This window comes from Arabidopsis lyrata (assembly GCF_000004255.2).
Source record: "Arabidopsis lyrata subsp. lyrata unplaced genomic scaffold ARALYscaffold_5, whole genome shotgun sequence".
Lineage (NCBI taxonomy): Eukaryota > Viridiplantae > Streptophyta > Magnoliopsida > Brassicales > Brassicaceae > Arabidopsis > Arabidopsis lyrata.
The window spans coordinates 21,046,536-21,067,844 of NW_003302551.1; the positions used below are offsets into that span (position 1 = coordinate 21,046,536).

General features: G+C 38.2%; 8 protein-coding genes across 9 annotated transcripts; 3 read left to right on the plus strand and 5 right to left on the minus strand.

Annotated features, from left to right (window-relative positions):
- Positions 1-1,575: 1,575 nt before the first annotated feature.
- Positions 1,576-3,123, minus strand: LOC9314564 (adenylate isopentenyltransferase 3, chloroplastic). The gene has a single exon (XM_002878450.2). The coding sequence runs from the start codon at positions 2,929-2,931 to the stop codon at positions 1,921-1,923; it is 1,011 nt and encodes a 336-aa protein (XP_002878496.1). The 5' UTR covers positions 2,932-3,123; the 3' UTR covers positions 1,576-1,920.
- A 2,590-nt stretch (positions 3,124-5,713) lies between these two features.
- LOC9314565 lies at positions 5,714-6,848 on the plus strand. The gene is made up of 2 exons (XM_021026511.1): positions 5,714-6,158; positions 6,240-6,848. Exon 2 carries the CDS (start codon positions 6,341-6,343, stop codon positions 6,842-6,844), a length of 504 nt encoding a protein of 167 aa, XP_020882170.1. The 5' UTR covers positions 5,714-6,158; positions 6,240-6,340; the 3' UTR covers positions 6,845-6,848.
- Positions 6,849-6,867: 19 nt separating this feature from the next.
- On the minus strand, positions 6,868-8,365 carry LOC9312778 (cyclin-U3-1). Its single transcript, XM_021026510.1, has 3 exons — positions 8,210-8,365; positions 7,585-7,984; positions 6,868-7,293 (listed from the first exon to the last, which is right to left on the minus strand). Exons 2-3 carry the CDS (start codon positions 7,980-7,982, stop codon positions 7,029-7,031), a joined length of 663 nt encoding a protein of 220 aa, XP_020882169.1. The 5' UTR covers positions 7,983-7,984; positions 8,210-8,365; the 3' UTR covers positions 6,868-7,028.
- Positions 8,366-8,770: 405 nt separating this feature from the next.
- On the plus strand, positions 8,771-11,012 carry LOC9314566 (RAN GTPase-activating protein 1). Its single transcript, XM_002876664.2, has 2 exons — positions 8,771-8,938; positions 9,187-11,012. Exon 2 carries the CDS (start codon positions 9,204-9,206, stop codon positions 10,797-10,799), a length of 1,596 nt encoding a protein of 531 aa, XP_002876710.1. The 5' UTR covers positions 8,771-8,938; positions 9,187-9,203; the 3' UTR covers positions 10,800-11,012.
- Positions 10,980-12,913, minus strand: LOC9312779 (chloroplast stem-loop binding protein of 41 kDa a, chloroplastic). The gene is made up of 6 exons (XM_021026509.1): positions 12,319-12,913; positions 12,120-12,241; positions 11,914-12,016; positions 11,708-11,846; positions 11,362-11,639; positions 10,980-11,286 (listed from the first exon to the last, which is right to left on the minus strand). The coding sequence occupies exons 1-6, from the start codon at positions 12,718-12,720 to the stop codon at positions 11,104-11,106; spliced, it is 1,227 nt and encodes a 408-aa protein (XP_020882168.1). The 5' UTR covers positions 12,721-12,913; the 3' UTR covers positions 10,980-11,103.
- A 135-nt stretch (positions 12,914-13,048) lies between these two features.
- LOC9314567 (mitochondrial Rho GTPase 2) lies at positions 13,049-17,024 on the minus strand. Of its 2 annotated transcripts, none has more exons than XM_021026512.1 (14): positions 16,649-17,024; positions 16,348-16,480; positions 16,108-16,257; positions 15,705-15,881; positions 15,365-15,616; positions 15,166-15,234; positions 14,985-15,040; positions 14,696-14,777; positions 14,352-14,563; positions 14,179-14,248; positions 13,973-14,085; positions 13,742-13,892; positions 13,480-13,666; positions 13,049-13,393 (listed from the first exon to the last, which is right to left on the minus strand). In XM_021026512.1, exons 1-14 carry the CDS (start codon positions 16,858-16,860, stop codon positions 13,320-13,322), a joined length of 1,938 nt encoding a protein of 645 aa, XP_020882171.1. In that variant the 5' UTR covers positions 16,861-17,024; the 3' UTR covers positions 13,049-13,319. The 2 variants fall into 2 exon arrangements, with proteins under 2 accessions (XP_020882171.1, XP_002878499.1); XM_002878453.2 differs by having other exon boundaries at positions 13,049-13,387; positions 16,649-17,023.
- A 1,508-nt stretch (positions 17,025-18,532) lies between these two features.
- Positions 18,533-19,168, minus strand: LOC9314568 (6.7 kDa chloroplast outer envelope membrane protein). Its single transcript, XM_021026527.1, has one exon. It carries the CDS (start codon positions 19,015-19,017, stop codon positions 18,808-18,810), a length of 210 nt encoding a protein of 69 aa, XP_020882186.1. The 5' UTR covers positions 19,018-19,168; the 3' UTR covers positions 18,533-18,807.
- Positions 19,169-19,785: 617 nt separating this feature from the next.
- LOC9314569 (fatty-acid-binding protein 1) lies at positions 19,786-21,285 on the plus strand. Its single transcript, XM_021025034.1, has 4 exons — positions 19,786-20,199; positions 20,468-20,717; positions 20,839-20,930; positions 21,019-21,285. Exons 1-4 carry the CDS (start codon positions 19,845-19,847, stop codon positions 21,159-21,161), a joined length of 840 nt encoding a protein of 279 aa, XP_020880693.1. The 5' UTR covers positions 19,786-19,844; the 3' UTR covers positions 21,162-21,285.
- The last annotated feature ends 24 nt before the right edge of the window (positions 21,286-21,309 follow it).

Below are 21,309 nucleotides of genomic sequence, written 5' to 3' on the forward strand. Positions count from 1 at the left end.
CTTCTTGGAGAATCATAACCCCTTTGTTTGTCTTCTTTTCTTAGTTGTCATAAACTTTTTATTCACGCCGTTTAGTTTAATTATTGTACGTTCACATTGCATCACTCTCGCTCTGTGTGCGCTTCGTATTCCATTCCTTATGGCTCCCAGGGCATTGAGATTATCGTTAGGCCCATTATTGGAAAAATTAGTTTCAGGCCCGTTTATCGTATTTACACCGCAGTGTGGGGTGATTTTAAAGGACGTCTTCTAATTCTACGTTGACAAAATTTAATCGAATCCATTCTATAATGCAATTTCAATGTGACAAAAAGAAAAGAAAAGAATATGTAGTACTAACAAACAAAACAATAAAAAAAAATCCTAGGAGATGATGATATATTAAACAAAGGAAGATGGAGATTCATGGAATCTTTTTGCTAAAAAAAAGTCGCATTGATGGGACCAATATATAGAATTTAAATTTTCCGGTTATGCTAAAAAGATGTGATTCTTTTACTCGAACTTCTTTTTTTTTGGCAAGTTGTTATTTGTCTTATTGCACTTTGTTCCATATATCTTATAGGGGTTCAAAAGCTACGTCAAAATCATATGTATACGCAATTATTCACATCTACATAAGGTCCTATACATAGAACCAACCAGGCCGAGACCAATGTACATGGAGAAGCTAAAAAGGGGATAAGTGATCAATTTATTTTAAACATATTTATATATTTATGACAATTAGATAGCAAACGGTAATAAGACAAAAATAAAAGGGAGAGGTGGCCACTAGCATCGAGAGACGCCAATTGCACACGAGCTTAGTAGAGAATAATAAAATGGATGGGTTCCAATTAAGAACGCATTAAGAAACTATATGTGTGTGTGTGTGTGGGGCACTCGCATGAATCGAATAATTTGAACATATTTGTCAACGGGCTTAATTCTCTGTACGGCTTCAGGCACGTCCTACTGTTTCTTACTGTACGGTTATTTGCTAATTGCTGCTTCTAATTTTATATAAGTGTATAACTATTAGTATTATTCTTCTTTATCTTCTTTTGTTCCGACTCAAACTAGTTAAAATTTTTGAACTGATTCCATACAGCAAAAGCTGCTGCAATATTTTCAAACTTTGTTGATCATATCATATCATTTGAGTGGTTATAAAGCTGCTGTAAATCACGTTTTAAGAAGTAGTAGTTGTCTATAAAAGGTTTTGGTCTTTAACCTGGAAAAATATATCTAGACCCAAAACATTTTAATTATTTAAAAAAAAAAATTGTTTATAGCTAGCAACTAATTTTTTTCTTGTTCCACAAAACTTGTTCATAATTTATGGTCATAAACTTATATACATATGTGTGCCTGCAGTCAAGATTAACCTCTCTCTCTCTTTTTTTCGCTGTAGTTTTTTTTGGTAAGTAACGGAACTACGGAAGACAATGTCTCCCAGAATTTATTAAATAAAAAATAAACAAACTACATCGGAATTTTTTTTTGGTAAGCAACAGTTTTTTTTTGTTTATCTTTTTTTTTCGCTGTAGTTATTATTGGTTTAGATTTCCCTATTAATAATGAGATATAAACTATATAAATCGTACCAACTTTAAGCCCCACTCAGCTTAGTCGTCGTTATATTATTAAAATCAAATAGTTACAAGGCGGTAGTCTTTACTTTCCAAATATAGCATTCCACTCACAGTCTCACTTACATCCAAAAAAGTAGATGATAATACTGAATAACCGTTATGCCAAAATTTTCAGTATCTGACAATATACGATATGCATATATAATATATTTTATTTTTGTAGGCTTAATTTTTTATATTTTTTCCACCACTCATCGAAGTCTCGTACATTTTCTGATCATAGCCACGTCACCACCACCAATAACCATTGGCGTAAATTTCCGAATTGCGTGGTTACAACTGATCACGCCACTAGACAGCGCGACAACTCGCGTTCCATGGCCGCCGCAACGGCGGTTGAAGCTTCCACGAGCGGCCGACGGCTGGCAATGTCCAGCAGAAACCGCGACACAATATCGGTGCTTGGTCCAGCCACGAGCCTCTCCCAGGCCACGTCAGCATCCGTCTTGGACCTGCGCTTTGTAAAGACCGGAGTCGCATCCACTCTCTGAATGGACCACTTCTTCACTTTTCTCAACCGTTCGATCTTTTCTCTCTGCCTACAAGCTAACTCAAATGTGTTCCTCTTTATGTCTTCGACCACTTTAATTAACAGTTCTTCTCTGTCTTCCACATTCAAGAACTGCTCGTTCCTGAAAAACCTGTCAAACTCTGGAACTCCGATTGCTTTCTTGATCCCTCTTGAGTAATCAGAATCCGAAAAGTCAAAAAAATCTCTAACTTCCTCAACCATTCCATTTTCCACCATCTTGTCAACTCTCTCAGACACGAACCCATGCAAAACGGGAAGTGCCACGTCGACCCATAGAAAACAACAGTCGTATCTCGACCTGAATTTGTTGTCTTCGTCATCCACTAGAGCCTCCACGTAAGAGTTGGAACCTCCAACGATGATTGGAAGCTTTCCCCGGTTTAGGACGGATTCAATGGAGAGATTCGCCATGTGACAGTAATTCGGGGCGGTTAAGTCGGCTTCAGGCGGCAAGACGCCGAGGAGATGATGCGGTACCCCGCAGCTTTCCTCGCTCGTGATCTTGTTGGTGACAATGTCTAGACCTTGGTGGACTTGGATCTTGTCGGAATTTATTATCTCAGCCCGAAAACGTGTGGCTATATCGACGGAGAGTCGTGACTTGCCTGTTCCGGTAGCACCCATGATGACCACAACTTTGTCCTTTGGACCAAATGGGTTTAGAGATAGCATATTGGGACCAAATCTCGCAGGAGGGAAGTCTAACGCCGGCGAAAGAGGCAATGGTTGTTTGCACATAGCCATAGATACCTTCATGATCATGATGAAGCGCTTTGCAGTATAAACTTCAGATGTATTTGATATATTTGTTATGTTTGGTAGGCTTGTATATCTACTTATGAAATGTTCAGGTGACTTTGCATGAAGGATATGATTTATATAGATAGGGTCACACACTTGGAAATGGACACTGTACGAATGATACGACAAGTTGGCTCGCCCCTTTTTTAATTGGTCAAACCTTTTATTTTTTTTACTTTATTCTCCTCTAATTTTATTTAGGCTGGCCAAATATTTGATACGCGTGCAATGCAGATGATACAGATTGATAATGTCTCAATCAAACGTAAACTTCTATTACGTTTGATGTGAAGTTAAGATGCGATTTTTTCTAGGAAAATAACGATTATATGCAAGGCAGAAAGTTTTAAGAAGTAACAAAAATATTATATATATATATATATATATATATATATGTTTATTTGAAAATATGGGTTGTCTAAGCTCATAGTATTTGTTTTTAATAGATTTTTTCACGTTATTAGAGCAGTCGCAATTAATTACCTTGGATGGATTGACATTGTTATTAATCTAAAAACACTTAATAAATTAGGTTATGATGCCTCCTCATGATGATCGGTCTACTAAATATTATATGTATATATATAGATATTCTATATGCCCTAATTTCATAAGCAAAAGTTATGCAGATGTGATTCTATCTCATATTTTGATATTATCATAGAGTCTTTTATATTTCTAGAATAATATAAAGGTTCGATTGGACCGTCCATTAATGAAACGGAGAGGCAAAATTGTTTGTCGACCTGCAATGGCCAAAGACCCCCGGGAACGTCTCTTATTATTACTCTCTCCACTTACGTATAAATCTTAAGACGAAAAAACATAAAGAAAACTTTTTTTTACATTATAATTATATATTCACATGAGATAAGAAATATAATGGTCCGAGAAAGGGCCTTTAAAAAGATTATTCTTACAGCGACAAGTCATAGCTATTGGAATGTAATTTTGCTTGCGAGCTTGGTAATGTAAGCATGCTCCTACACGTCCATGTACGTATCGGATTCCTCCATTCCTATATACCAAAAAAAAATACGGAATAACACATAAATGTATATATATGATATATCCCTCAAGATTTAATAAATTCAACTAAACCCATCTGGTATTTTTTCACTAAAAACTTTTACTAGAGCTAGCTTTGATTAAATTTTAGCCACTCTTCACTAACCATAAACTTGTGAACCAATATCTTTGGTTGGGTAAATTATTTAATTGATATCAAATTGGTGGACTAAACCGGCCAGCTAGCTTATGCGTTTCTTGTTAAATCCTAGCTTTTTGTTGTCTTATCAGATGATTAGTACACTTCAGAATTTTTCTTTATATTTTTAGAAAGTGTCATTCGATTACTCGAATTACACTACACAGCTTCAAATAAAGAATAAATTAATACATCAACCTAAAATATATAAAATGGTACCACTTAAATCTAAGAAAAAAAATATAATCGTTATTTTCTTAAACTTATTCACTTTTAAAATTGTATAGTTTTAACCTTTTCACATACTAAATCAAAATAAGAAATTTTCTTAGATATATTCCGTCGTTTGTAATTTCCATCAAACAATAAAAACTTAAATAAAAAATGTTATTTTAGGTTGGTTAGATCATCTCCATCAGTGTTTCTAATAGAGAAATTTAATATTAAAAAATATATAAAGTTAGAAAAAATAGGAGAAAAAGAAAGAAGAGTTTCTCAAGTGAGAAACCATGAGAAACGTTTCTCATATAATATTGTCATTTATCAACCACTTATTAATTTAGTTCTTAAAATTTAATTAAAATAAATTTTTTTTTTTTTGAGATACTAACAACAATATCTTTCCGTTAGAGATGATCTTAGATACTTAAATAGTTACATATATGCGTGCTAGCTCGTTCATGATAGATACGAAGAAAATAAAATAATTGGGATAAGAAGCTTAATGATTGATTGACGTTAACCCAACGCCCACGTTTGTAAAATAAAATACTATTATAAATCTATCGTGATAAAAAGTAAATAATACGACCAATAAGGCAGTCACGCCTACCTTTGCGCATTAACTTTCTTTTTATCTCTCTTTCAGTAATCATTCGTAAGAGATACACACCTGCGATTTTTGTTGTTGTTTTTTACTATTGCTCCAAATGTGGAAACTGTATTGCAAGTTACAAATAATAACGACAAAAATAGAATTTGCAGGTGGAAATTTAGCGTAGCTATCCAATTTTAGGATAAACTTAAAACGGTTTTATCTCACTCAAACATTTAAACTTTAAAGAAAACAAAAAAACTTCATGCCTACTTCGAACTTTTTTTTTTTTTCGTCAACCACACATTCATTAAAAAGTAACTCCATGATTGGTTGCCCAATTAGGAAGAGAAGAGTTTACAAAAGTAACATTAAAAAATAGAAATATATATAGAAGAACGGGCTAAACAGTCCACTTTAATATTACATAAACGAGGAATAAAAAAAAGCGAGAAAATGAGAAAAGAGACACGAAACAATTCCAAATCGTCTAGCAGATCAAACGTTTTTTCGAAATATATATTTGAGAAATTCATATAAACATGCATTATCTACAAAGATAAGTAAACAAATGTTTTTTGTCACTATCTAGAAAAACCAAAACAGAACTACAAACCTAAATGTTTTTTAATTCCGTTTTCTAAGTAATTTTTATGGTTTTCGAAAATAAATTTATTTTCATAAGCGCAACTTAAAACTTTTTTCCATTCAAAATTTAAACCAAGCCTGCACGCTTAATAATTTTACATTTTACATACAGTATCTCATAAAATTCCAAGAATCATTATTTCGCATGATCTTTGATCAATAAACTTTGTCCCATTCAAAAATAAAACCAAGCCTGCGCTTTTATGATTTAAGCACACGTACATACATAAACTAATACGGTTATAAAACATAATTTCCATAATTTCGTTCGTGTCATCTTAATAAAAAAAATTATCTCTAACAATGGAAAGTCATCCTCCTTCAAATCATCCCCCATTCCATCGGGTTCGTTTCTTATTTTACCTTATACGATGACCAAGACTTGTTTTTGTGATATCATTTTTATTTTGGTTTTATTTGTTGTCTGTATACAGCAGCAGACTCGTGTTCTGAAACTGGAACCCAAATGTTGTAACGAATGTGCGAGGAAGGTGAAACGAGCCATGCTAAACGTTGAAGGTGATTAATTTAGATATGCATATATATATTTACCGTTTCTGATATATAACTAACTAGTTTGGTCGATTTGAATCTAATTAGCAATGGTGGATCTATGAATAGGAGTGCATTCGATAAAGGTTAATGCAAACGAGGGGACGATAGAAGTAAACAGTGAGGTCGACCCACAAGTGCTTATCGCAATGGCAGCTAAAGCCGGCAAACGAGCCGAGCTTTTGTGGGAACCTGAACCAGAGTCTCCTGATGACATTTCGACGGTAACACCTCCGCTCGCCATGCCATCAACTTGCCGACGTCAGGTCCATATCAGCAACTTTGACGGATTTGAACAGACAGTACACCTACAGAACTTGGTTGATAAGAACGCTCGTGGGATCAAACACATGGATATTATCGACAAGAGGGTCATCAGAATAACGTTTAAGGAGTCACATGATGATCCCAGTAGCGACCACTCACTGGACTCACCATCTCCAATCGCACCACCGTCCTCTGACCCTAAGAATAGCAATGGCGGTGGTGGAGAGGCCAGTGGTTCAGGTGCTTGTGGTAATGTTGGGGCTCCTGCTACTGCTGCTGAACCAACCCCCAAGATCAACGATGCTCCTTGTAACGGTAAAGCAGCAGAACCTCCGCTTGCTAGTGTGAATTGCAGCAGCAGAGGGAATAGTTGTCGTTTGATGTAAAGTACAGATCTATTTAGTTTAACTAGTATCAATGGAAACGACATTATAGCAACTTCTAAAAGAATGAGTTGGTAGAGATTTAAGAATTTTTACTACACAGTTGTCACAAACAATTAATCTTGCAAAAGAATCATCACTACCAAAACACAAAATCCTATCTTACCCTTGCCTCACGAGTTCCTGATCAGCGTGCTGTCGTTTGAGAGCAGACAGAGTCGGGTGTCCTCTTCTGCCAAGTCTCTTTGTTGGCTCGACATGCTTCTTTTATCGGCCACTCGATCTGGAAGCCGTCGCTGTTCTGTTTTTCTAACTGACAACAATGTGTGTGAAACGTCTGAGGATCTACCTGAAGCTTGAAGTCAAGGGTGAACAACAACTCCATCTCCAATCTGTTTAACTCTCTCGTGCTGACACCTCCAACTCTCGCATAGTATGCATTGTTGAAATACCTGCACAACACAAGAGACCAATGAATTTATGATTTAAATGAAATATGACATCAACTACATTGTCCATCTTAAAGTTGCAAAAAGAAATAGTGATGGACTCTGTTTCCTTCCTAATTGTTCCCCGGTTTTTTTCTTATTTATGTGTTGATCTATAAGCAGTTTCATACCAAAGGGTAAACGTGCACTGAGTTCCTATCAAGTGCTAGTGGCTAGTGCTACTAGAATGAACACAATCTTAACAGATAAAGCAATTGAAATGGAAAAAGCGAAGCTAGGACTCAAGTAACATACCTATCATCGAAGACTTTAGCGGCTAACATGACACTTGTTATGATAAGGCGGTGGACATTAAGCGGTTTTAGAGGGGCTCGGGTCTTCTGGAGAAAGTGATCAATGTAGATATGTGCAATGACGAAGCAGGAGGGGCTGCAGCAAGAGTACTTGAAAATGCGATCCAAGTAGTGTGAAATGCTGATCTCAGGCGGAGATCTCCCATCAAAGACGGTAACAGAGTCTGGCGATTCAGTCAGAATATTGTCATGATTGAGAAACAGAGATCTCTCCAGAGATGAAGAGAGGCGGGAGAGAACAGTGGGTGGCTTTTTCAATCGTTTGCCCTCAATGATAAGTCCTAATCTGAGGTATACATCCGAATCAATGAAACCTGGATCGGTTGCGAGAGAGCCCATCTCTGCAATGACGATGATGGCATAAAAACGGTAACTTTGGGAAATTAAGCATAAAAAAATCATCTCTTTATTATGAGGGTTTTGAAATAGAAGACGTAGTAGGTAGAGTGAATAAAGAGTAGGTGAACTAAATCTAACTAAGAACCTAAATCCTCTCTATTAATTCTCATACCTACCAAGAATCATCAAGAATTAGGAATATTGTGGAAGAAGAAAGAGGAACTTACGAGAATTAAGTGGAAGAAGTTGGTTATTGAACTAGAGAAGGTCCAGAGATTGGAAGAAAGCAGATCTATCTCCGGCGCTTCTCCATTGTTGTTGCTCTGAAGCTAAAAAGCTAAAAGAAGCCGCGAAGAAATGTGAAGAAGAAGGAAAGTTTCCATTATTATTATTGCCTTTATTTATTTTTTAAGGGTTTTAGATTTTTAATATTAAAAAAAAAGGGACAGAAGGAAGGAGTGATGTGTGGTAGAGAGAGACAGTTCACCGTCCAGCTGGTGGCCCACCGTCTCACCTTCATCATCGCTGCGGTGCCAGTCTTTTTCCATTAGGGCTACTGTAGTATTATTTTAGTAGTAGTAAGGTATAATAATAATAATAATTGAAACGAAAGAAGAAGACTGGGCTTTCTAAAATAGTGAATATGGGCTTTTATATGGGTTTTGTATTAGGGTTGTTGTGTAAAGGGGGCTTAATTGTCATTTCAGAGATAGAAGAAACCCTAATCTCCCACTCTTTTGATTGATTTTTGAAAATTGATAAATATATATTTTTTTTTTTTAAAAAAGGCATCTCTCATACTCGTCACGCAGATCCTCAATGATGCTCTCACTCTGCTGCTTCTCATTCACGCTTCTCTGAATTACCTTTTCCTTTTTTCTTTTTCTCCGTCCGATATTGGCAAGCCCCAATCTCGTCGTAGAGAGACCCATTTCCATCCATCCGCTGTGAAAAAGGTAACCGTCCGTCGTGTACTATCTATCTCCTCTTTGAAATCTCTTCTTCTCGTTGTACATGTTGATTTTGAGGGTTTCCTTTTATAAAGTCTTCTCTTCGTCTAAAAATGCAGTTTTTCTTCTGAAATTAGGCTCCTTTTGTATCTACAATAGAAATGTAGTTAGATTCTTCTGGATCTACATGTTATCCTCTTTTTGTTTTAGTTTGAATTCTTATTAATATGTTTTTCCTTTGTATTGAATTACAGAAGAACCAAGTAGTAGAATGGATCATTCACAGAACCGTGTTTTGTCAGTCAAGATGTGGCCACCGAGTAAGAGTACCCGCCTCATGCTTGTTGAGCGGATGACCAAGAACATTACCACCCCTTCCATCTTCTCCAGGAAGTACGGTCTTTTGACTCTCGAAGAGGCTGAGCAAGACGCCAAGCGCATTGAAGACTTGGCTTTTGCTACTGCCAACAAACACTTCCAGAACGAGCCTGATGGTGATGGAACTTCTGCCGTTCAGGTCTATGCTAAAGAATCCAGCAAGCTCATGCTTGAAGTCATCAAACGAGGTCCTCAGCAAGAATCCGAGGTTGAGGTGAGCAAGGATGGGGATATCTTTTTTGATATATCTGGTGGGAGCAGAGCATTTATCGACGAAGAGGAGGCACGCCAGCTTTTGAGGCCTTTAGCTAGGCCGCATAACTCCTTCACCAAAATCCGTTTTAGCAACAGGAGTTTTGGCTCTGAAGCTGCCAAATTTGCTGCCAGCGTTTTGTCTTCCATCAAGGATCAGTTGACGGAAGTGGATCTCTCGGATTTTGTTGCTGGAAGACCAGAGGCAGAAGCACTTGAAGTCATGAATATGTTTTCATCTGCTTTAGAGGGTTCTAAGCTTAGGTATCTGAATCTCTCGGACAATGCTTTGGGAGAAAAGGGAATTAGGGCATTTGCTTCTCTCATCAAGTCTCAGAATGACTTGGAGGAGCTTTATCTGATGAATGATGGCATTTCTGAGGATGCTGCCCGTGCAGTTCGTGAGCTACTTCCTTCTACTGGTAAAATCAGGGTTCTTCAGTTCCATAACAACATGACAGGAGATGAAGGAGCAATTGCCATTGCAGAGATTGTCAGGCACTGTCCATCTTTGGAAGATTTCCGGTGTTCATCTACAAGGATTGGTTCAGAAGGTGGTGTTGCGCTAGCTGAAGCACTTGAACACTGTAGCCACTTGAAGAAACTTGATCTTCGCGACAACATGTTTGGAGTCGAAGGTGGAATTGCCCTGGCCAAGACTTTATCAGTGTTGACTCATTTAACTGAGATCTATATGAGTTACCTGAACTTGGAGGATGAGGGAGCAGAGGCACTTTCTGAAGCTCTACTTAAGTCCGCCCCTTCTCTTGAAGTTCTAGAATTGGCTGGGAACGATATTACTGTAAAATCCGCTGGAAATTTGGCAGCTTGCATCGCCTCCAAACAGTCTCTTTCAAAGCTGAATTTATCTGAGAATGAACTCAAAGACGAAGGGACTATCTTAATCGCAAAGGCAGTTGAAGGTCATGATCAGTTAGTTGAAGTTGACCTGAGCACCAACATGATCAGAAGAGCTGGGGCAAGAGCCTTGGCACAAACTGTTGTGAAGAAACATACTTTCAAGCTTCTGAACATTAATGGAAACTTCATATCTGAGGAAGGTATTGACGAGGTAAATGACATGTTTAAGGACTCTCTTGACAAGCTTGTTCCTTTGGATGACAATGACCCTGAAGGAGAAGATTTTGAAGATGAAGACGAAGAGGAGGAAGGCGAAGATGACAATGAATTGGAATCAAAGCTTGGAGGTCTGAAAATCAAGCAAGAGGAGGAATAGGAGGAGGTAACATGATGTGATGCTTTTGTTGCTATGTAGGTAGGTTCAGTGTTATCTCTCTCCCTGGATTCGGTAAACCTAGTTAAGTAGGTATGTAAGGATCTAAAATTGTCTTCAGTTCTATTTCCTTGAAGCGAAATTGTTATCTTCGTGTAAACCAGAATTGTTGTTGCTCTTGTGGTTATGAATATTTAAATGATCTTTTAGCTGAAATCATGTCCCTCTCATATGAGCCGGGGAAAAAAACAGCACAGGGTAGCATTAGAAGTTACAAATGAAGAAGAAACTTTATGGCCTATTTTGATCAAGCCGCCACTGGAGTTTTGAGGGCTTCTAGTATCTTATCGTCTAACTCAAACTTGATCTCTTTTTTGTCTCTGCCAATCTTCACATACTCTTCAAATCTTTCCTTGAGATCTTCAGGCAGATTCGTTTTACTTTCCCACCCTAATATCTCCTTTGCGGCTCTTGGCTCTGCGTAGAAATGCTGCGACCGTACAAAGACAAGGTTATAAAACTAATAAGTGAAGTAGGAGAAGAGCTTCTACTGGGTTTAGTTTACCATGTTTCTGAATGGAAAAGCCTTCTTGGCGTCAACCCCAATGGCTTTGGGGTCATAATGAACGATCTCAACCGTTTTGCCAGCAGCGGCAGCACATAGCTTAGCCATACCGTCAAGAGTGACGGCCCTGTCGCTAACGCAGTTGAAGATGTTGCCAGACGCAGCCTTGGGGTTGGTCACGGCAGAAGTCAGCATCGAAGACAAGTCCCTCACGTGGGATATGTTGGTTAGCTGCAATCCTGATCCTGGGATTGGCACTGCTCTGTCCCTCACAATCCCTGGGAACACATTTTAACCATTACTTGTTTTGTCTTGTGATGAAATCTTTGGGGATTGAGAGACTTACGGTCGAAGAACCATTCTTCGCAGTCTTTGTTGTTGCCAGAGCCAATCATGTACTGTGGTCGAAACGAGGCCCAGTTACCGAATGTTTCAGCTAAGTACTTCTCCACTGCCACGTGGCCTGCGTCAGCTTTAACTGCGTCCTGCACATTGGAGAAAAGGAGACATAAGTGGTGAGAACTGAGAATGTTATGGTTAGTGTTTATTTACCCCTTCAACGTGAGGAGGTTGTTCGGTGGACTTGTAGATCCCGGCGCTGCTTATGAACAAGAATTGCTTCACGCCGGAGCTTTTAGCCCAATCCACCACTGGCCTATGACCGACAAATCCAAAAGGATATATGATCATCAATTCTCAATATCCATGGAGATTTTTTTTAAAAAAACCTATGAGGCTCTGTAGTTAAATAATCAGACCTGACAGTATCCAAATCCTTGCCATTGTTGTCAAGGACAACGTCAAATGTTTCACCTCCGACCACATTGGCAACATCGGCAGGGTTACCCCACACCGTCTTTCCTCCACCACTGATAATTTCCTGTCAACAGATCAAAGATTGCATCGGTCGGAATCAGATTCAAAAACTCAAAACTGGTGGAAATTTGTAAATCTTACGGAGAATCGGTTGAAAGGAGGTTTCTTCATCTTGTCGGAAGATTCATCGCCGACGGTCATGATGGTGACCCCATGTCCGGCGGAGAGAAGCTCTTTGGCGAAGTAAAACCCGATCACGGCGTGACCGCCGCTGTTGGTGTTGACTATAAGTACATTCTTCTTATCACCGACGGAGCTGGCCTTAACGGTAAAGCCCTGAGGAGATAACCTTCGAGAAGTCCTCAGAGAGAATGTCAAGAGAGAAGAAGAAGAAGAAGAAGAAGAAGAAGAAGAGAGAGAGGAAAAGGAGGAAGATGAAGAGGGTAGAGAGAAGCGGTGGAGAGATGGCGGGATCAGGAGATTACTGATCGGAGAAGTTGTTTTGGAGGAGAAAAACAGAGAGGAGGATGATAAAGCCGCCATTTTTTTTTTTTTTTGTTGGTTAAGATTTGCCTTACTCTGTTCTGACTTGAGGTTTGATCCTCAGAGAACCAGAAGAAATATGTAAGGCTCTTGTACAAGATAACAACATCCAACGGTCGGTCCATTTCTTTCATCTCGCCTTTTTATTTTATGTGATTGTTATATCCCTAACTACCACTTTCTAGATTGGGCCAAATTATTAAACTGGGCCCATTTATGTAAATACGCGAGTGTTTTTTCCCCTCTTTTAATTCTCACATTAAATTGTCTACATCTAATTCTAATCTCATTTGTGTCTTCATAAACAATTTGTGGTTGAGCCAAAAAAAATATGGAATTTTTCTTCTTGAAAAAATAAATGGTCGTCTTGTATATATCTTCAATGAAACATAAACAAATGTTAAAATTGGTTCCTCGAAGATGAGCCAAAAATCCAACCCACACACCTCAATCAAAAGCATGTCACACTTGAACTGCAAAATCTCTGGTGTGAAGGAAGCGGATATTTGAAGCCATCTATGAGGGTTACCTTTATTCTATACAAAGCGGATGAATCGCTAGAGAAAAACATCAAGTATTTATTCGGTGGGAGCAAATCTTCAGGTATTCTTCCTTGCGGAATAAGCACGGTAAGCTGCCAATCCGGCAAACCCAACAGCTGTACCCACTGCAACTTCATATAATAAATAGTAAGCTTGGATGATTAAATGGTTTTGCTCAAGAAAAATGGAAATATAGATCTTGTGAAAGAAGAATAACCTGAGACAAATACAAGTGAGCTATTCACGAGTTGGCGGATATTCTTGCTTCTTCTTCCTGACTCTGTCTCTGGAATGCTCAAGTGAGGGTTCTCTGCTGTACTCACGATTCTTGAGAAGAGACTATTTGGCTCCCCAAGTTTCATGCTTAATGACACAGGGATGTCTATCCCCAATTCCATGCAAACCTGTTGTTATCCGATAATAGAATCATCAATCATACCAAGAGCATCTAATCATATTAGGCTTAAGTGATGCATTACCCTATCAGACTCTTGCACTGACATTGGATATGGATCCAGATCATCTTTGGCCGCAACAAGAAGACAAGGGGTCCCATAACCGCTCTCTTCTCCTCTCCTTGCTACCTCCATCAGTATTTCCCTCGCCTTTTTCCATGAGTATATGTCCGAACTGGAAAACATCAAATTTTCTTGCTAAGTCTGTGATCTTGTCATCCACACATACGAGGTGCAAATAATTTCTGAGCTAACCTGTCATAGACAACCACAGCAACATCACATGCTGCCAACGATTCCTTATTTGTCAGAAACTTTTTAATTCTGTCCTCTGGTATTTCCCGCAATATGAGGGTTTTCTTAGAACCCTGAAAAATGCGTCCAACAATTAGGAAACAAAAAATCACATAAACCACGGACATGTGACAAAGAACATAAGAGTTCAGACTTTTTCTACTAACCCCAGGCTGATCAATGACATTTGCTGCATATCGTTCACCCATTGTTGCCTTATAGCTGTTCGAAAATTTCCTGGGGTTGAAACACAGCTTATAAAATATAACACGAGTAGACCAAAGGGCTGAAGATGACACAGCATAAGAATGATACATAGAAATTGTTAGAACTAGCATACCTTCCTAAGAAAGAATCGAGGAGTGCAGACTTTCCAGATTTTTTAGGGCCAAATACAAAGCACTGAAACACATTCCTTTCTGTTCGCTGCTTCTTACGATCCACTGATCTTTTCCTAGTAACAGAAAATGTTGAAGCTGGGTCGTGACCATAACCGATATATATCAGGTTTGCCAAACTTTTTTGAGGATCTAGAAGAGTCATTAGAGCCCACTGCATCAACATATTTACAGAGCATAATTAACAATCGTAAAGAATATTGAATCTGATAATTGATCATGATGAGTTGATGACAATGAAAGCATGATTCTAATTCAGTGTCAACATAACAGCAAGCATACAAACCTCAGACAGAAACCCATTGATTGTCAAACGTCCGCCTGGCGTTTTCTCTGCAGCATCTTTATAAGGAGCCTCAAGCCAAGGACTGAAATTGTAAAGCAGATTGTACATGTAAACGAACTTATTCCGGCAATACACAAGAGCATTAAAGACATTGACAGGCAAATTCAAAAGAAAGAAGGTTAATTCACTAAATAATCATTGGATTAACAGTTGATAACTACCGATTACAAAGGGACGAATAGCGATGAATCACGCAAAAAAAAAAAAAAAAAAAAAAAGTCACCAGTACCTATCTGGAGCTGTTTGAAACAAATCATCTAGCTCAGCTGGCTGTAACGCTCCATCCTAAATAGCAGCAAAACAAAGAAGCATCAGAGAAGTACTACTGCTCCTTGAGGGTGAAATAAGCTTTTAGGTGATAGAGAACAACAGAATCGTTGTTGGATAATTGAAGAAACGATCATACACACATTATCAAGGTCATATAACTGGAAGATTCCACTGAGAAAGTCCATGGCTTCGTTTGTTAGCTCGATGCTCTGCAAGTGAAATACAGGAAATGAGTGCAAAAATTATTTAAAAGCAACCAGCCAGTTTCTTATATCCTTTAAGTAACATAACAATTTAAAGATATTTTCGTAAATAAGCACTATCTAAAACAACACACACCTGATCAGGAGACTGCTTTGCTGGAACGGGTAGTAACTTGGCGCTGAGTTCTAAAGAATCATTGTAACCACATTTCCGTAGGATAGCCCATGCTGTCTCAGGGCGACCTCTCTCGATGAATAGAGAAAAAAGAAAAAGGAAACCCGGAAGTGTAAGACCAAGATGAGTTACTCCATCTGGTTGCCTTTCTTGTACCACTTTCTTAACTCCCATAAGTTCAACAGGGTCAAGTGGGGCACCAAAAAAATTTACCTGTTAACCAAATTTGCAGCATCATATTTATAGAAGGATTAGGAACTTTCATGAATGAAATAATCAGTGTCTAACAGAGAAAGCGAACCTGAAAATCATTCAACTCTGCGTCATTAAGGGCACCATCCAAATCATGATCACAGAGGTTGAATATTCTTTGTACTGCCCTGCGGAGGCGAGGTTTCAAACAGTGTTTTTCTTGATCAAACAACGGAAATGTTGGGTGAAGGACCGCTTTTGATGCAAAATAGAAAACATCAGGGGCCTGAAAGAAAAGAATCCAGATATTTTAGTGGCATACAATAAGGATCTCTCTGGACATGGTTCAATCACATAAAGAACTCAATTGTGAGCATGGTTTTGCTCGGTCTTTCAGTATTATCTGCTCTAAAGGTTCCTAGTATCTTTTACAACATTTTCCCTCTTAGCCAAAAGATAATAGCCTAGTCTTTAAACTGTATCAGAAGATATTTCGGTCAGCAAGAACATACCTGTATAAGGGTCAATGCAGAACACTCTATACAGGTTTCTATCTCCCTGTACTCCTTCATGATTGGTGCCATGATAACCTCTAGTCTTGCGGGAGATCGTTCATCCCGTAAATCAAGCTTGCAGCCCACCACAATTACTGGTGCTTTGATCTAGATACATACACACCTATATATAATTATAACATGAAAACATACTTGAAGGAGAATGAATATACGATATTTCACCAATCAATCAGAAACCTCTAAACGCCGGAGCTCAGGGAGCCAATAAGAACTTAAGCGATCAAGAGTTGCAGGCTGATCACATGCATAGGTGAGAATGACCACATCAGCCTTCCTGAATTCTTCAATGAGCTTGATCCTATTGTCAATACTGATAGCAAATAAACATGACAGATATCAGTAGATTGAGGATCATGCGTACAAATTCAAATCAATGAAACAATGAAGGAGCCATTGTTTGCGACCATTGGCAATCTTGGATAACAATACAAAGAAAATTTGCAAATACAGATAGAGAAGGGAAAGCAAGAAAGAAGACCTTGAGGGAGTATCGACAATGGTGATAGGAATATAGTCAGGGAAAGCGTCGGCGGGGAGAGTAATCGGAGGAAGGACGCGAGGGACATTATCAGGGAAAGTTTCGGAAGCGACGGCAGAGATCAGGCTAGATTTACCGGTTCCTTTGTCGCCAGCGACGGCGACTCTGAGGCTTGTACGGCTACCGGTAGAAGACTTTCCACCGAGCATCATCGGAGTCGAAAACTGAGAGAGGAAATTGGCGGTTATTGTTTCGGAGATGAGATTGATCTACCAACGATGTTTGTTACTTCGCCGGCAGAGAATGGATGCTCCATATATCTATTCGGGTTGACCCGACATCACGGATCTTCCAGCATCATAAATGGGCCTTTCCAATTTCATTTTCTAGAACTAGAAGTCATCATGTATCTATTCACTATACGACGCCGTTTTAGCGTTCACGCTTGTTAAAATTTTAATAGAACAACTACAATTTTTCTTACCATTTTTTAGAATCAGTTTTCTCACTATGCTCGCTCTGTTATTGCCATTTATCTCCATATTTTCCTTTATATATATATTGATATGACGCACTACTGGACACTGGCTTGTAGATATTGAGGAACATAAATAATTAAGTAGAGCATAAACAATGGAGCTCAATTCAGCCTGTTTTACTACACTGTAACTTCATTTGAACTTTCCTTAGACCATCTCCAACAAGGACCTTCATTTTGAGGGTAGCAAACCCTCAAAATAAGGATTTGAGGGTCACTTACTCCAATGGCACACCCTCAAATTTATTTTGAAAACTTTTTGTATTTACATTATAGTCCTCAATATTAACAATAATCAGTTATAATGGTAAAAGTTTTATAAATAAATATAAAACCTACATTTTAAAAACAATTATGTCAAACAATATTAGAAAAAACTAAACTTTACATGATAATACAAAACTATATAGAAATTAGAAAAGAAACATAAAATAAAACATAAAAATGATTTATAAAATTACACATAAAATTACAAAATTACTCGATATAAAATATTTCCATAATGCTCACATACATAAAAATGATTTTTTTTGGAAATGTTATGTTTTTATATTTGAATTTATATGAATATATTCGAAATAATTGAATTTAATAAAATTATTTGTAAGATATATAAAGTATAAGGACTAAAATGAAATATAAGAAAGATTTTGAGTGTGTGAATAGTGCACCCTCAAATTTGGGGGTGCACTATTCATACCCTAAAAAAATAAGGGTTTGTGGGTTTGTTGGAGTTCAAAAAACCTTCAAATTTGAAGGTTTGAGGGCTTGTTGGAGATGCTCTTACAACGACTTTTATATTCTTTGCGCTTGGGTAGCCAGCCAAACTTATATTTTCCTTATTATTTCTTTCATTTATTTCGTTTTCTTTGGAATTCTTTATATTCTTTGCGCTTGGGTAACATGTTCTTTGGAATTTTCCAAATTGAGTTAAATTGGGTTTCAAATCGGTTTATTATTCTGGGTTTTGGTTTGGCATCGGGTTCGGCACAGTAAACCAATGATAAACCACGAAATTTCAATTTATGGAGACTGGGGTCTCGAACTTTCAATTTAGGGGGAAACTGGAGTTTAACTTTCGTTTTGTGTGGACTGGACGAAACCCAAAATCTGTGTTGTTATGGTACTATATGAAACTTCGTGGGGAGACACATGTCGTTCACCCCATAAAAATTAAACAAGTGCCAATCAGTATCTGACATTTTATAGAAAATGATTTTTATGTTGCAAGTTAGAAACTAATTTTTTATATATTTTATTGTAATGTAAAATGTATACAACTTTTAATAATAAGATTGAACATCAAACTGATATTACCAACAAAAAGAAGAAACAAAAATCCGAAATGACTCATAAACAAGAATTTTTTTTTAAGCAAAGATTATTTATTACCAACAAAACCCAAGACAATCAGGAAAATAAAACCAATTACATCGTCGTATCTCATTGATTTTATTATTCCCTGTCGGGATTTTATTTAAAAGGGAAAAGGGCGATAAATTAAAAGCATTGTCGAAGCAGTAAAAACGGAACGATATTACAAAAGAAACACAACATTTGCTTAGTTTCATTAAGACATCTCTCTCCCGCAGAGGCTTATTATTTAAAATTGTGACCATATTCAGGGGACCGACGGGGGAGGAGCGGTGGCATCGTCGGAATCGGATTTGTCCTTTGATGAGCTCAGCTTCTTGAACAACGGCTTAAACACGAACTCTATCGCCAACAATCCCACTGCCAACACTCCCACAACAACCGTCGCTGTCTGTTTCTTGCCTGTTGGTTTCTCCAATTTTGGGAAATGAACTTCTCCTCCTGACTTCTCCACCATTGCTGCTTCTTCACCTTTTTTCACTGAACACCCTTTGTCCTCAGACTGATTTATCTTCAACAACTTTAAAAGAAAATAAAAGCAGCGATAGATTTCAAAATATCTCGAGTAGTCACGTTTTCGACCGTCGATGTAATAATCGACGGTCAAATTTTGATGAGAGGAAAGGTGGTCGCTAATGCATTAATTTGGGCTTACTATGGGCTGAATTGGGCTTCTTGCTAGAAAACAAATCTCGGTGTCATGAATAAGACAAGTTTGGTTGATTCTAATTTCTAAATGAATTTCAATCGAACACGGAAGATAAGAGTACGCAAATAGTGGACCTCTCATGACACATCTTTAATTGTATTATGATGAAACGAAACGAAACGAAGTCAGACCCCTTTTTCAATTTCTACTCTAGCTTTCTCAAGATATTTTTCGTTAATGGAATCCTATTATTATTAAAATATAGTATTATTTATGTTTAGAAAGTTACACATGCTGATTGTGTGACTCGTGATAATATCTCCCAAACATTTTAGCATAAAAGGATAATATCCCCCCCCCCCCTCGTGATAGTATCTATCGTCGGCCTGTCTAAAAATGAGCAAAAGAAAGCCCAAATAGATCCTGTCCGGAACATGAAAGCCTTTTAGTAAAACGAGGAAAGCCCAAATAGAGCCAGTCCGGAAGAGTCGAGGTCACGTGCAATACAGGTGTCAATTAAAGCAGGAGTTATTGTCGCTGAATCATATCAATGGCGTGTTAGAATGCTAAAAGAAGAAGAAGAGTGTAACAAACAACTAAAAAAAGTTAACTTACAACACTCACACCAAAAGACGATGGTTTCGTTTCGCTTCCCTTTCTCGTTTTCTCAGCCCCCGCGTGCCACGTCGTCATTCTCCGGTTTCTCCATTTCCGCTGTCGCTGTCTCCGTCACCGTTGGCGCCGGAGCTGCGATCGCGGCGTCGCGGAATCCCAATCATCCGATTGTGGAGTGGGCTTTATCCTCTCACCGTTCGTCTCTGTTACCATGGGGATCCATAACTCTAGCCGACTCTACCCCCGAATCCGTTGTTGAACCTAAGACCGGTTTCTCGTTTCCCGCTTCAATTGGAGATTCGCGGCGATTACTCGGCGTGGGCCTGAGGAAGAAGAGCTTACTGGGATTGAAGAACATCGATGTCTACGCCTTCGGTAACTTCTAACCCATTTCCGAATCTGTTAGTTGAAATGTCCTTGTCCGTCGTGATTAGCTGATTGCTATTTCCCAAATGCAAAGATTCGGATTGGTAGGTCTTTAATTGGAATTGATCAAGAACTTTTTACTTGTCGCAATCTAAGTCACAATCGTTTGTCATTAAAGGATAGGAGTGAAGTAGTTGGTTTTGATATTTTAGCAATACGAAAAGTTGGGTTTTGGAATCATTCAATTGATTGATTGAGCTTTTCTGGGATCGGGCAGGCGTGTATGCTGATTGCCATGATGTGAAGAAACTTGTGGGAGACAAGTACGCAGATCTTCCAGCTTCGGAGATCAGGGGAAACAAGGCATTCATGGATGATCTCATGGAAGCCGATATTAAGATGACTATAAGGCTGCAGATTGTCTACGGCAAACTCAACATTCGATCCGTGCGCAATGCTTTTCAAGAATCTGTTGGAAACAGACTCAACAAGTTTGGTGGCCCAGACAACGACGAGTTGCTTCAAAGGTACTATAACACTTACATTTCAGCTTCGTTTTCCAAGATAAAGCATATTATGATCGTTGCACTTCTCATCTGATTTTGTGTTTGGCTGCTGAATAATTTTTACTTTGATTGTCACTTGTAGCTTCACTAGCCTCTTCAAAGATGAGTATAAGATTCCAAGAAACTCCACCATTGATTTGACTAAAGAACCAGGTCATGTACTCTGCGTTGCAAGTAAGATTCTATCTATCTTTTAGCTTCTCAAGTAAATTGTTTCCGAGAGATTCTAAAACTCTTGTCTTTTTTCTTTTTGTTTGGTTAGTTGAGGGAAACCACGTGGGGAGTGTGCAGAGCCAACTCTTGTGTAGATCAATCTTAGACTTGTACATTGGTGAAGAACCGTTTGATAAGAATGCAAGAGAAGATTTTCTAGACAATGCAGCTTCTCTAGCCTTCGACAACTAGTTAACAAGAAGAAGAAAAACAATGTTGCTATCTTTCTTAACGGATTCTCTATATATACGGCATAATGTTGAGGAATGTATTTGAAATAAATTGCTTGGGGAAATGGGTTTTGTTAGTCTAAATATCTACACTAGTGTCTAGACCACTC